Raw genomic sequence first — 13,587 nt, forward strand, 5'->3', positions numbered from 1 at the left:
ATTTGAAATCTCAAAACTCTCGTATGAATAAAATAAACTATCTTTAAAAATAATTTACCAATGATTCATAATAAAAAAATTACCTCATTTTTTTTTCGAAAGTTTACATATATTTTTTATTTCAAAATAAGCACTCTATTCAAATTTTTTTTTAAAAAAAAAAAAGAGAGAAAAGAAGAAAATCTCTATATTATATTTAATGTTAAACGAAAATAGTCAAATAAACGTGGTTGGAAATGGGGCCTCTCTTTGTAAAATTAAAAAAAAAAAAAACAAACCCTTTTCCTTCTGCTTCTCATATCTCTAATTCTCTATATATATTTGCTTGATAAGAATAGCAACAAGCCAGCCATTTGTTTGTGCATTCTTGATACAGAGAGAGAAGCTCAAGAAACTTGAATTTCCACTCTGTTAAAAAAAAGAAAATCCATTACAAACCCTTTAAACAACTTCAAAACAAACAATACAATCAAATTGCACGCCACCTCTCGCCCTTCATTTTCTGTCATTTTGGTTCTTAATTTCTTCTTATTTCCGTTTTATCCGTTTTTTGATTTTTTGGCTCTTTTTGTTTCTCTCAGGTTAAGGTATGAGTCAATCTGCATTCCACTTTTATCCTGTCCCATTTTTCTCATTTGCATTTTGCCTTTTTGTTTTTGCATGGAAATGAACATTGTAGTTGTAGAGCTAAAGATGAAAAAGCGTTGGTCTTTTGTTTATTTATTTTCACGATGAATGCCATTTGAATGTCATTATTGATTTTTTGTGATTTTAGGTTAATTATTTGTATCATTTTGAGGAAATAGAAATGTGTTTTCATGGGGATGCTTGGAATTTGTGCAACTGAGCTTCTTTTGCATTTAAGCTATATCTATGGCCCGAGATACAAGGAAAATGCTAAAAAAATGCTTGGACGTTGATGCTTTTACCTCATTGCATTTCCCAGATAAAAACTTTCTTTAAATTGTTTATATTTATTTGATTTTTGATGATTCAAACAGGTACTCAGACCGATAAGTCTTGGTGATTTGAGATCTTGGGACTTCAAGCTAACCGCAAGCATCCGTTCAAGATGGAGATGGGGATATCATTTTCATACCCGGTTGCTGATTTTGATGATCTGGATAGCCCTTTTGGAGAAGTTCATTTGAGATCAATTAGTCTTACAGAGGCTGCTAATGAGAGGTCAGTGCTGCGAAAACTCAGTGTCAATGGCCGCGAATCAAATTCAAAACCAACTGCGCTAAGGAAGAAGATGATTGAAAGATTACTTAGCTTTGAAAGGAGAGCATTGGAGAGCAAGTTCTCATTCAAAACCCCTTCTGCAGAAATGGATAATCAAGTTTTTGGTAACACAATGAGCTTTAAGGATGCAGAAGGTGGTGACCAATCTCCAGGATCATATGATTTTCAAGACGCCAAATCCCACTTGCCATTGGAGCATGGGAATCAAAGATACCAAGCTGCCTTAAGGTTGCAGAAAGTGTATAAAAGTTTCAGAACAAGAAGAAGGCTGGCTGATTGTGCAGTTCTTGCAGAGCAGAGATGGTATGAATCAATCAATCAACCTCAATGTGCTGTAAAGATCTATTGAATGTTATGCTCTTAACAGCTATATAATATTTGACTGTCATTGTATAGGTGGAAGGTCTTAGATTTCGCTGAGCTGAAGCGGAGCTCCATATCCTTCTTTGATATCGACAAAAATGAGACCGCTCTTTCTCGTTGGTCAAGAGCAAGAACAAGAGCTGCTAAGGTGAGCGTCAGAAAAGGAGTTGATTCACTTTCTGTAACATCTCTCTAGTGATTCTGATAGCTGATTTTTCTTTCCTCGGCAGGTAGGGAAAGGGTTATCGAAGTCTGAAAAAGCTCGTAAGCTTGCTTTGCAGCACTGGCTTGAAGCAGTGAGTTCACTTTTCCGGGAAATCCTTCAAAATGAAACGACTATCTGTTTGCTAGATTACCCTTGTTGATCATTTTTCTTTTTGTTGGTAGATTGATCCTCGCCATCGCTATGGACATAACCTTCAGTTCTACTATGTCACCTGGTTGCATTGTGAGAGCCAGCAGCCATTCTTCTACTGGTAAAGATACTTGAGACCCCAACAAAATGAACAGAAAAATTCTTAGCTCCAGTACTAAGTATAATTTAAAAAAACTGACCCCAACATTCTGGCATCCAGGCTTGATATCGGAGCAGGGAAAGAAGTTCATCTTGAGAGGTGCCCCAGATCAAAGCTTCAACAACAATGCATCAAGTATCTCGGTCCGGTTAGTCTCATCTCCAGCAGCAATTATTCATGTTGTCACCTTTATGAGCAACAAATGATTTGTTTCGGACGATATCAAGTTTACTGATATATCCGTTGAAAAATCGATATTTTTTTGACTTTTTTTTTTCCAATTTGCAGACAGAAAGGATGGAGTATGAAGTAAGAATAGAGGATGGGAAGTTGATTTACAAGAAGAGTGGGACAGTTCTTGATAGTACAAAGGGACCAAAAGATACTAAGTGGATCTTTGTGCTCAGCACTTCAAAGACATTGTACGTGGGGCAGAAGATCAAGGGCAATTTTCAACATTCAAGCTTTTTGGCTGGGGGAGCCACGCTATCTGCTGGGAGATTAGTTGTTGACAATGGATATCTAAAGGTAGACAACAAGCCACCATTTGAATTTTCAAGAAATTAATTCATATTCAAAAAGTGCGTTAGAAAGTGCTTTTGGGTAAAATAGGCCTTAAGGCACTTTCAATGACAATAAGCATATATACATTTATGTTAATCAATATAAATGAAAATAAAAGCACTTTGGCTATTTGGAAAAACTTTTTCCAGGCCAAAAGTATTTCCAAACATACTACAATTTCTCATACTTTCAGGCAGGTGTTTGTATGTTGATATTGTTTTTCTTAACTTGAAAGGCAATTTGGCCACACAGTGGACACTATCTCCCAACAGAGGAAAATTTCCAAGCATTCATGTCATTCCTCAGGGAGCACAATGTGGATCTCACTAATGTGAAGGTAAAATAAAGTTAATTAGTAGCAAGAGATTTTCAACTATCCAAAATCTCCTTTAAATATTGGACAAACTGAGGCTAATTTGGCATATCTTTCTTGCTACGTTCCAGAAAAGCCCAGAAGAAGAGGAAGAAGTAGCTATCAAAAAGAGCAAAAGCATCCATGACAACCCACTGGAAATAGGAATCTCTCAAGACACTGAAGCAGCAGATGTTAAAACCTCAGCTCAAGAGGATATTGATTCAAGAAAAGAAGGGCCTAATCCTGCAGAAAATCCAGCTCAACCTGAACCAAGAGATGAAGTACCAAGGAGCAGTGACATGATTGATATTTGTAAGACAGAAGCACTTCCAGAAAGTTGCAGTTCTGAATATCAAGAGCATCCTTCAGATGATGGTTATGAAACAGCTGAAGAATCATTTTTGTCAGAGGAAGATTTCATGGTTTCTAAAAAGAATCTGTTTGATGAAGATGCAGAAGAAAATGAAAAGCCAGTTCCAAAAGAGAAAATCATGCAAAGGATAGATTCACATAAAGGACTGAAATCATATCAGTTGGCTCAGCAATTATCCTCAAAATGGAGCACAGGGGCCGGGCCACGGATTGGTTGCATGAGGGATTACCCATCGGAGCTACAAGCCCAGATTCTCGAGCTAGCAAACTTGTCTCCAAGAGCAAGTTCATCATCTCGGATCAGAAGCCGCTCTTGCCCGAGAGTGCTTGCTCCAAATTCAGTAAGCAGAGAAATATCGGCCAAAAGCCCCCTTGCTCCAGAGCAAGTAGTAGTATCACAAACAAAACCGTAGACTACTTTCAAATGAAAACACAAATTCATTCATTTTTTGAAACTTATGTTGGGGATAGAGAAGATGACATAGGAGATACTTTCTGTATTCTATACCAATCTTTTACACGTTACCTTCTTAAATTCAGGGTAAAAATGACATTAAATTTAAAGGGACCATACATGTTTATGACAAAATGAGTCCCTTTTCAATTCTTTAGTTTTTTGAAATCTTCTAAATTGGATCTCAAGTTGAAGAGAAAAGGGGAATCGAAAATCATTCTTCTCTCGACATTGTAATAGCGTTCTGTATGCGACACTGAAAGCCACTTTAGAAGATATTGGATCTAGAACTACGAAACTTTGGATGGCACTCAATCTTGAGTTTTGGTAATTAATTTTATGTATCAATGATTTTCAAGTTTCAGAATGTATTTAATAGGCTTAAATTAAGCTAAGCTACATGTCTGCACAATCACCACCACCAAAACAAATCCTACTGTTGGTTTAAAAAAAAAAAAAAGGCCTTTGTTGAATTATTGAACACCTGCAATTATCCACTAACCTCTAAAGCATCAGAAATTCTAAAACATTAAAGCAGCAAATCCCCACCTTACCATGTAAGATGGCACCCATAAAATTGATGTTTAAACTTCATAAAATCATTTGAAAACCAAATAACTGTTCTTCTCTGAACCCATTATTTTCTTCTGAGAATAGGAGTTAGAAATTACGCTTGTAACGTCTAAAACTGAAGATCATAAAAGCGTCATCAAGGAAGACTAGGATTCAGGTCTGTGATTCAACAAACCAGTGAAACAGTAACAGTCACTGGACAGAGAATTTGTTAGTAATAACATATTTCAATGTACATATCATATTTCTTTGACGACTGAGATATACATTATACATACAAGAGGAAGAATCAATGACAAAATTATACAATAATTAACCTAACCAACTAAAATGCCTCTCTCATTACAACCCCACCCCCCCACCCCAACCCCCAAACCATGAGTGGGAAAAAAAATAAAAAAAAGGGACAACAAAAGATTAAAGGATAGTATACTATATGGGTAATTTTTACTTTCCTCCCTTGAGTTTTGGGCTTTTTGCACTTAGATGGCTAAGATCCGTTTATTAGTGAAAACGCCCCTACCGTCAGTTAATTTTATGGTTGACTGTTAGTGGAAGTTAAAAACTCTAAAATGCCCCTGTTGGATTTGTACACATCTGAAACATTTGGCGCCAAGTTTATAGCAACTATAATATTACTATTATACCCCTTAAATATAGGTTATTTACAATTGAATTCAATAAATAAAAAGACAATTGTAACCCTAACAATAAATCATATAAACCAAAATACTACTTCAACATCATAATACACCACACTGCAATACCATAAAACAACATAAATAAATGATACATATATTAAAGAAAAAGCTAAAATGTAATAAATACCAAATGCAAACAGTATGTGACTATAATACCAATGTGCAAATCATTCTAAAACAAGTGAGAAGATAATCCATTAATTACATTACAACATTAAATAATATTCAAAGGTGTTTAGTATTGTTTCTCAAAGTTAGTTTTCTATTTTCTACAAACAATCGTGAAAAAAATGATTTTCGAAACAAACATTTTATAAATGACTAAGACTCCGTTTGATACAGCTTATTAAATAGAGCTTATAAAAGTAGAGCTTATAACAATAGAGCTTTTGGACGAAAAGCTATTGGGTGTTTGGTTGTCAATTAAAAAAGTACTTTTGAACCATTAAATTGTTTGATTGTGTAAAACTAAAAGTGCTTTTGTGTAATTAAATTACCAAAAAGGATATGTATTTATAATTATATAACATGTAACAAAATGCATCCAAGCTATCAATTAATAAGAAAAAAATCAGTTCAATCATTTTTTTTAATTTTCAAAATTAAAAATTGCATAATTGATATATTCTCCTAAACAATTAATACTATCCAAATTAAAATGATGATCAATAATATAATTGAAATGTTAACGAAACATGAGAAGTGTCGAATTACTTGGCATCCTCCTCACCAAAAACGTTGGCTATGACTATGATTGCACTCTCAAGTGTTGGTTATGTATTAGGGATTGCAAAATTAAAGTGCTGGTTATTTAAAAAAAAAAAGAGATAAAGTGAAGTGGCGGCAGCAATATGTTTATATGGCAGCAACAATTTTCGTTGGGTAGATTTTATACAAAGGGTATTATGTAATTAATGAAATATTTCAAGGATATTTTTGATATTATCTATTTTTTGGAAAAGCTCTCTAACCTCTACTCCCAAAAGCTTAAAATTTGGATTTTTGCTAGTAGAGGTAAATTAGCTTATTTAAGCTAAAAAAACTCTACTAAAAAATTAACCAAACACCATAAAAAATTTTAAAAAGTGCTTATGAGATTAAACAAGCACTTGTGCCTCTTAAATAAGCCATACCAAACAGGCACTAAATGCATCTGGATAAGTTCTTTTTTCTCGTCTTTCTAAATAAAAGTTGAAAATGTCTTTAAAAATTTATGGACTTGTAATATTGTTTGATAACATATGCTATGATAAGAGTATTACTACTTTAAAGTAAACAAATTTACTCCACAGTTCTACAAATCTCATCAAAACCATGTCAATTAACAAGAAATCAAGCACCCACTCGACATTTTCCACTTAGAGTAGTATCAAAATGCTCCAAATTAGGCCAAAAAAAAAAAAATTGTAGACTAACCTTTTATTGGCTTCAACAAAGCGATTTGGATTCCTAGAGCATCGGCGAAATTCAGAGCGATACATAATGTAGGTCTTGTGTTTCTTATTCACTTTACACAAGTAATGGATACTGCTCTACAACAAAGAAGATTTTTTTGCCTTCTAAACAGAGCTCTTAACCGTGCTTGTCGAAACAAAAAAGGCCACAACCGTGCTTCATGAAAGAGAAAAGGCCACTTTGAATTGTTTTACAAATTTTGCTTTATAAATTAAGACACAATTTTTCAAACTGATTTGACAACTCACTGGCTCATGTCAACCAAAAAGTGTAAAACTTTTGCTTGTCAAATGAGATTACCAAAGTGCCCACAACTACATAACAGAGAGCTAAGGTTTGCAATTCGTAGAGGGGTTTTCACTAATAAACCGGTCTTCGCTATCTAAGTGCAAAAAGCTCAAAACTCAAGGGAGGAAAGTGAAAATTACCCTATACTATATGAAAGGAAATATGGCATACTCTCCATAGAATAGATTCCATATAAACCGATAGAACCCTGAGATTGCCTCCTGCAAAAAGAAAATTAACATAGAACCATATCAAGAAAAGAAAATAAATATGATTCTTCTACTATTGGCATTGAGAAGGCAAAGTTCAATTGTTACAGCCAAATTTAATTAGAGATTAGAAAGCAGCAAAATTTCGAAAACTTTACCACCACACCCACTTCATTATTATGTGAAAATACTTAGCAAGTTTACTATCACAGTAGAAATAGTACCCAAAAGGCCACCCAAAATAAATTCATCTGATGTCAAAATTATTCCTAAGAGGGTGTCTAAAACATTATCTTGTTAAACTATAATAGCAGATATACTGTTATTTCATTGTGTAATTTAGGTTAACTGGGTTACAGGGGCTTTTAGCATCTTTTAAAGTTTGCAGACTCAGGGCTTTCATATACGAGTCCTATGTTAAATATAAATATAGCATATAGGTGAGGAGGGCTGTGCCCATACAGTGGTCAAATTTAATTCAGTTCTCTTCCAATATTTGATTTTTCCTCCTCCTTAAATCCATTATTTATTTTGTTTCTAATCAGTAGAGATTCTTTAATTCTTTCACCCCTTCTAATCATGTTGCACTATCTACATCATTTTTTCCTAATTACATAATTTTAATCATGTCCGAAAATAGAGCTGAAAAAAGAAATTTTTCGTTCAAAGATTAAAGATCTCAAAAGCTTAATGAAATCCAATGAAACCTGCAGCCTCCAGGTTTATATCAATTAGTTATAGAACCCAACTCCTCTTCAAAACAATCATTCGGTATAAATTCCTGAATCAAGACGTGAAAAAAGGTTTTCCAACTAAATTGATAATTAAAGGAATGTTACCACATTCCTAAGGTGCAACATGTAGCTAGAATTACCTTGGTATAATTCGCTCGTTCCAATAACCATGTCTGAAACCATATTTAAATAGAATTTTATGTTAAGGAATAAAACTTGATTAAAGAACAACAAAAAAGAATCTTTAAATTAAAGCAGCAGACTAACAATAACCATGCATAGCAGAAATTAATTTCTAAATCGGGCATAGTCTTGACCAGCTAGCAGTTTAAAAAATTCTAAGTTTATAAGAAAAGACCCAATAATAGTATTCAAACTCTGAGGTCCTCCATGTGCATGTTTCTGGACATAACTTACATAATGCAAAATAATAGAATTGAAAAATTCTAAGAATTTGAACAGAAGACATTTTGGTCAAAATAGTACGTAATCCAAAATCTTTAGCTTATGGAAGAAAACCCAAAATAGTATTTAAGCTCTAATAAAGTACATAACAGGAAGCACATAAAGTGGGGAAAAAAGTTATCCAGGCGACGAATCAGAAGTAATCACATTAAAAAGAAAAAATGATTGTGGTAGTACAAAGAAACACACCTGGAATAGCAAGCATGAAGCCAAGATTACATGTGCGGGTATCATTAAGTTACGCCTGAAAGCCTGAAAATTATACTAGACTTTAGTTCTCCTAGCATTGAAGACAAATGTCAAGAAATACAACTATTAAACTGATTCCATGAGTTCAGCAGACAACCATAACATCAGCATAATTTTGCAGAAACAATTTAGACTCAATAAGTCCAAACAGTAAGAGATACCATGAAACACTCAACTGATTCCATGAGATTTACAAATAAGCATAAGATCATGCATTCGATGATATGAACCGTGTATAAATCAATAAGAATAACTTCTTAAGAGAAGTGTTCACCTGGGGCATGTAAATAGCTGCCAATATGGCAGCAATATAATTCAACAGCAAAAGTCCAGAACCAAGAAAGGCGATGTTTCTAACTCCAAGCTTTGTTGCCAAAGTTGATATTTTAAATCTGTAAACACATATATTGGAATAGGGAAGGTGTTAGAAGTCTAAAATATTAGAAGAGTAGAGAGTTTAGTTCCAATTAAAGCAGAGCAGGTTTCTAAGTGATGGTAAAAACATTAAAGCAGAGGATGCTTGCTGAGGAAATGATGAAGATAAAAGCCATAAATTGGACTAACATAGATTATTAAAAGTTAGTGGTAGAACAATCAAAGAGGAATCTAATGAATATAACTCTTGTGGCAGAAATGACTCAAAGAAAAAGAAAAGAAAGAAAACCAATAAATTGATCCAAGTAGGGCAGAAACTTACTTGCGATCCCCTTCAACATCTGGAAGATCTTTGGTGACAGCAATGACCAGAGCAAACAATGTGACAAAGGCTGTAATGAAAGCAACAGGTGCACTGCAATTTGAAAGTGAAGAGGCAACATTAAGATTCTTCCTTAGTTTGCAACAACATGCACTCAGCCAAGGACATTCCATAACAAGGAGGACCATATAGCATTCAAGATTATTATTAAATTTTGTTTGTTATGCTACTCTTCATTCAAGAGTTGACCCACAACTAAAAAGTCAAGACAGATACTGGTCAGCTTGCACATGAAAACCATAGTTTACACTTGCATGGAAAATTTATTTGGTTGTCTCAATTGACTATGTTCTGACGCAATTGATATCGATAACAACTTACTTCCATTCAAATGAGAGTCCAAGGGCAGCTCTGGTGGCGTAATATACACCGAAATTAAGGAGAAAGCCCCGCACCTGCAGAGGTTATTTTCTGTTATCTTTTGTCCAACAATCTAACTTTCTCGAGGCACACGTGTCTAGATAAAAATTGTACCAATCAATGTAAAAGAACAACAACTTTATTAGAAGCAATAAAATAACTGTTATGCAAACTGAAAGATTCTTAAGATAAATCAAACAGAAGTAGCATAAAATCAGAACTTTTTGTCTTAAGAACAATTCCTGACACTTAACATATCTAAATTTTTAAACACAGCTTCTATTATGGTTATCTTTTCGTGACACCAATTAGGGATATCCTTCTCTGGGCTAGTACCTTACAATGTGACTAAAAACCCTATTCTTGTCTATACATCAGTTAGAATTTTTCAGATTATGATTCCAATCTTATGAGCAACTTGTGCATCCAAATGCAGTGTGTTGTGTTGCAGATGTCAGCTGTATTTTACAGCTGTGTGTTGACTATTGTTGTAGATGTCAGCTGTATTTTACAGCTATGTGTTGACTTAAATACTAGATTTTAGGAGATATAATCCCTAAATTTCAGGGATACTGATTTGCAATATCCTAGCTGTTTTTACCATTTTGTTCCTAGGGTGTAATGTATATAAATAGGTATTCTTCTCTATTGTATAATAAGAGAAAATAGAGATTAAAACAGAGGAAATCTGAATTTTCACATGTTGATTATGGTGTATCATCAAATTTCAAACATCAATGGAGAAGTTCACAAATTAACATAAAGTTGATTGTTGGAATTTGGAGAAGAGGGTGAAAATAAAGCATACCGTGGCTATTATAAGAAATGCAGCAACAGCAAATCTCTTCATTCTAAATGGTGGAACAGAGTAGATGGTTCCCAAAAAAAGGCCAAGACAGTAAAGAGAAGTGATAAATGGACCAAAGTTGAATGCAACAATCAAGAGACCAGTCACTGCAAAAAATATCACTAAAAACCATGCAGATTGAACTGACAGATCTCCCGCAGCTATTGGTAAGTATGGTTTGTTTACCCTGCATAAAGAGAGCATAGGAATTTACAAACATATATTTATCATAAGAAGAATCTTGGATTCAAGACTGAGTACGCAGTTAACCAACTTTACAGTCCACTTTCATGGCTTAAGATGCCTTACAACGAATTGAATCAAGAACTCCTGGCTAAGTAACATATCAGTCCAGGGAATTTTTTGAGAAATTTTAATCCAGATACTGGCAGTCTTAAGAGTTAGCTTTGTTAAACAGATGAAAAAAATCTGACTAAAATAATGTATAATGATCATTGGTTGCGTGAAAACCACACTTTTGCTTTTAAGGCTATGCAAGTCAATTACTAGATGTTTTATATGGAACCAAAGGATTTAAGAAAAAAAGTTAATTGCATACTTGTCAATTCCAATATCGTAGATCTGATTGATGCCAACTATATAACCATTCCCACAAATGAGAGCCAAAAGACCAGAGAACGCCTTCAACAGCAGAGACCACTTTATTAGATTAGGGTTCTCAATTAGCGCTCTCGCCACCAAAGCACTGCCAATTAAATAATCAAGTATAAATGTCATAAGATCCAACTAAAATTGATTTACACATGCTAACCAGTGTGCTCATTTGTAAGTACTTACACAGAACCTAGAGCAGTTCCGCGTATTGTGTGTGGCCTTAGAAATCTCCAGCATGCGTCTCTGAAAGCTGACAGTTTGTTCAGCAATGGATCGGAACCAGCAGCTCCAATTTGAGAGGAAGCCTGTAAGCATCCATTTTCACATTAAATCCATAGACATGCTCCGGAGTCTCATAGATACAATATTGTAAATTCAACCATATCAAATCTTAAAACCTGCCAAATGAAATTCAGCAAAAGCCAATTAAATTTATTGAACTTGGTTTGATTCAACTAGTACATTTTCAACCTGCTAACTGATTGGCTGGTTTCCAGCAGACAATCACTTGTTGCCGATAAATACGTCATACATAACATCAATTATTCATTTTTTCCCATCATCATACACTTGGTGCAACTAATAGTATCATGTAAACTATACCGCTCATCCTTAACAAGCATATTGATCTAAATGTAATTAGTCTTCATAGCTCACACAAATGATACAACTTAAGCTGCATATCAAAGTTCTTGTCTAAGCCAGCTAGTAAAATGAGCTACTTCCTATTCAAAATAACATCTTAATTTCAATTAAATGAAGCTGACGTTTGAGTCAGACAGAAAGCAAAACATACCCAGATGAAGTTACGCTGTTTTGAAGCATGTTTAAAACCAGTTCTGTGCCTGTAGAGCCCAAATGAAGGAAATTTGTTGGAGGTTTTTGATAAATGCTCAGAGGATATACAGTTTGGCTTAATGGGTGTCTTTGTTTGATATAAATAAGTACTGCGAAATGAAGTTACAGCAGAAATTCTAAGGGAAAAGAACTGAGCGAATGCGAGCTCCATTAGAGAGAGAAAGCTGAAAAGCGATTGGCAAAGCTGTGGCAGAGTGCGGTCTATATTTTTCTGAACAACAAATTTTTGTGTTTTTTTTTTTTTCATGTTCAGGTGCTTGCAATTGTTACCCTATGAATTTTATATTTTCACTTATTTGATTCGGTTTTATAAATTTCGTCATAAGCATCCTCCACCGTTTTTTTCGTTTTTTTAAATGTTCTTTATGAATTGTGAAATTTTGGTCATTTATTTTACCATTTCATTACCAAATCTGCATGGTAATTTGAATGAGAATAGCTTATAATGTCTCGCTAAGCACGTGTACACATGAAGGGATGGCAAAAATTCCCATGAAGATAAGACTGCTCGAGGATTTTTCTCATTTAAGAAGGGCACTGGGAGTGCTTTTATACCTAATTTCTTATTCAGTAAGGGAGAGAGACAACTTCGTACCCAATTTTTTTTTTAAGAAAAAGATGGATTCCTTATTTTTTTTCATTTTTATTTGTATTTAAATTTTTATTTTTAGAATCGTTAATGAATAAATAAAAATATTTAAATTATAAAATATTAGTATAAATAACAACTACTAAAATATTTATACAAATATATTTTGAAACTTTCGAGCCTAATTAACTAATTGTAGTACTATTCAATCAATTCTTATTCAAAAGGCGTTAGCCCAAAATTTTTCTTTTAAAATTTTATCTAATAAAATAAAAAATAAAGTAAAAGGTAAAGTTAAAACATCTAGGCCTTACTTAGATACATTGTAAAACTTTACTTTTGTTTAAATTTTTTTAGTTTAATATAATTAAATCAAATTCAAAAACTAAAACATAGCGGTTAATCGAAAGCTATTTGAGGATGGGGGACTCTCAGGAATCCTTTGTTATTATTCAACAAGGAAATGAGAATCTCCTTAAACAATTATGGGGGCAAAGACATATACATAATATCAAAAATAGGTATAAAGATGTTAATCCCCTTCTCTACCTTCTCCCCATTGCCATCCCTATACACATGTGAATTATTTGAGCTCCATACCTATTATATCATCATAACAAGAATTTACTAACGAAACTAAATATCATCCATAACTAAATTTTAAATTGTTGTTATTTCTTCATCATTTGGATTAACTAGTATCACTTCCATGGTAGAAAGTTGAACTAAGATTTACAAATATATAAAAGTGAATTTAAAGTATGTTTCAACAAAGTTTTGTTATAGCAAAATCGACAAAAGAAAAAGCTACAGTGCCTAATTATTAATTATTTTTTTTCTTGTTGTAGCAGCAGTGATAATGGTAGTAGAGGTAGTAGTAATAATAATAATAATAATAGGGTTTTTTTTTTTTTTGGAGAAGAATGATGATAATAATAGGTTGAAGACGGTATCGTAGTGAAGTGATTCCCAAGGGCCTAGGGCCCAATTGCCAAGGCCCAAATAACCATTGTAGATTG

At 33.6% G+C, this 13,587-nt stretch overlaps 2 protein-coding genes across 2 annotated transcripts; one reads left to right on the forward strand and one right to left on the reverse strand.

The window, feature by feature from the left end:
* The first annotated feature begins 50 nt into the window (after window positions 1-50).
* On the forward strand, window positions 51-4,001 carry LOC102623454 (IQ domain-containing protein IQM6). The gene is made up of 9 exons (XM_006481617.4): window positions 51-587; window positions 1,002-1,548; window positions 1,642-1,756; window positions 1,839-1,904; window positions 1,996-2,084; window positions 2,184-2,271; window positions 2,412-2,651; window positions 2,923-3,024; window positions 3,132-4,001. Exons 2-9 carry the CDS (start codon window positions 1,073-1,075, stop codon window positions 3,825-3,827), a joined length of 1,872 nt encoding a protein of 623 aa, XP_006481680.1. The 5' UTR covers window positions 51-587; window positions 1,002-1,072; the 3' UTR covers window positions 3,828-4,001.
* Window positions 4,002-6,463: 2,462 nt separating this feature from the next.
* LOC102623177 (homogentisate solanesyltransferase, chloroplastic) lies at window positions 6,464-12,215 on the reverse strand. The gene is made up of 10 exons (XM_006481616.4): window positions 11,918-12,215; window positions 11,305-11,426; window positions 11,066-11,212; window positions 10,468-10,693; window positions 9,621-9,694; window positions 9,240-9,332; window positions 8,817-8,934; window positions 8,483-8,545; window positions 7,969-8,001; window positions 6,464-7,106 (listed from the first exon to the last, which is right to left on the reverse strand). Exons 1-10 carry the CDS (start codon window positions 12,128-12,130, stop codon window positions 7,032-7,034), a joined length of 1,164 nt encoding a protein of 387 aa, XP_006481679.1. The 5' UTR covers window positions 12,131-12,215; the 3' UTR covers window positions 6,464-7,031.
* Between the last annotated feature and the right edge of the window lie 1,372 nt (window positions 12,216-13,587).

This window comes from Citrus sinensis, chromosome 6, assembly GCF_022201045.2.
Source record: "Citrus sinensis cultivar Valencia sweet orange chromosome 6, DVS_A1.0, whole genome shotgun sequence".
Classification (NCBI taxonomy): domain Eukaryota; kingdom Viridiplantae; phylum Streptophyta; class Magnoliopsida; order Sapindales; family Rutaceae; genus Citrus; species Citrus sinensis.

What these genes read in the sequence shown, in the direction of transcription:
- LOC102623454 (XM_006481617.4), top strand. Translation starts at nt 1,073, where the DNA reads ATGGAGATGGGGATATCATTTTCATACCCGGTTGCTGATTTTGATGAT. An exon ending in CAGCAGCCATTCTTCTACTG is followed by an intron (nt 2,085 to 2,183) that starts GTAAAGATACTT and finishes TCTGGCATCCAG; the next exon opens with GCTTGATATCGGAGCAGGGA. An exon ending in TGGATCTCACTAATGTGAAG is followed by an intron (nt 3,025 to 3,131) that starts GTAAAATAAAGT and finishes GCTACGTTCCAG; the next exon opens with AAAAGCCCAGAAGAAGAGGA.
- LOC102623177 (XM_006481616.4), bottom strand. Translation starts at nt 12,130, where the DNA reads ATGGAGCTCGCATTCGCTCAGTTCTTTTCCCTTAGAATTTCTGCTGTA. An exon ending in GATGTTGAAGGGGATCGCAA is followed by an intron (nt 8,935 to 9,239) that starts GTAAGTTTCTGC and finishes ATGTGTTTACAG; the next exon opens with ATTTAAAATATCAACTTTGG. An exon ending in CAGCTATTTACATGCCCCAG is followed by an intron (nt 8,546 to 8,816) that starts GTGAACACTTCT and finishes TATAATTTTCAG; the next exon opens with GCTTTCAGGCGTAACTTAAT.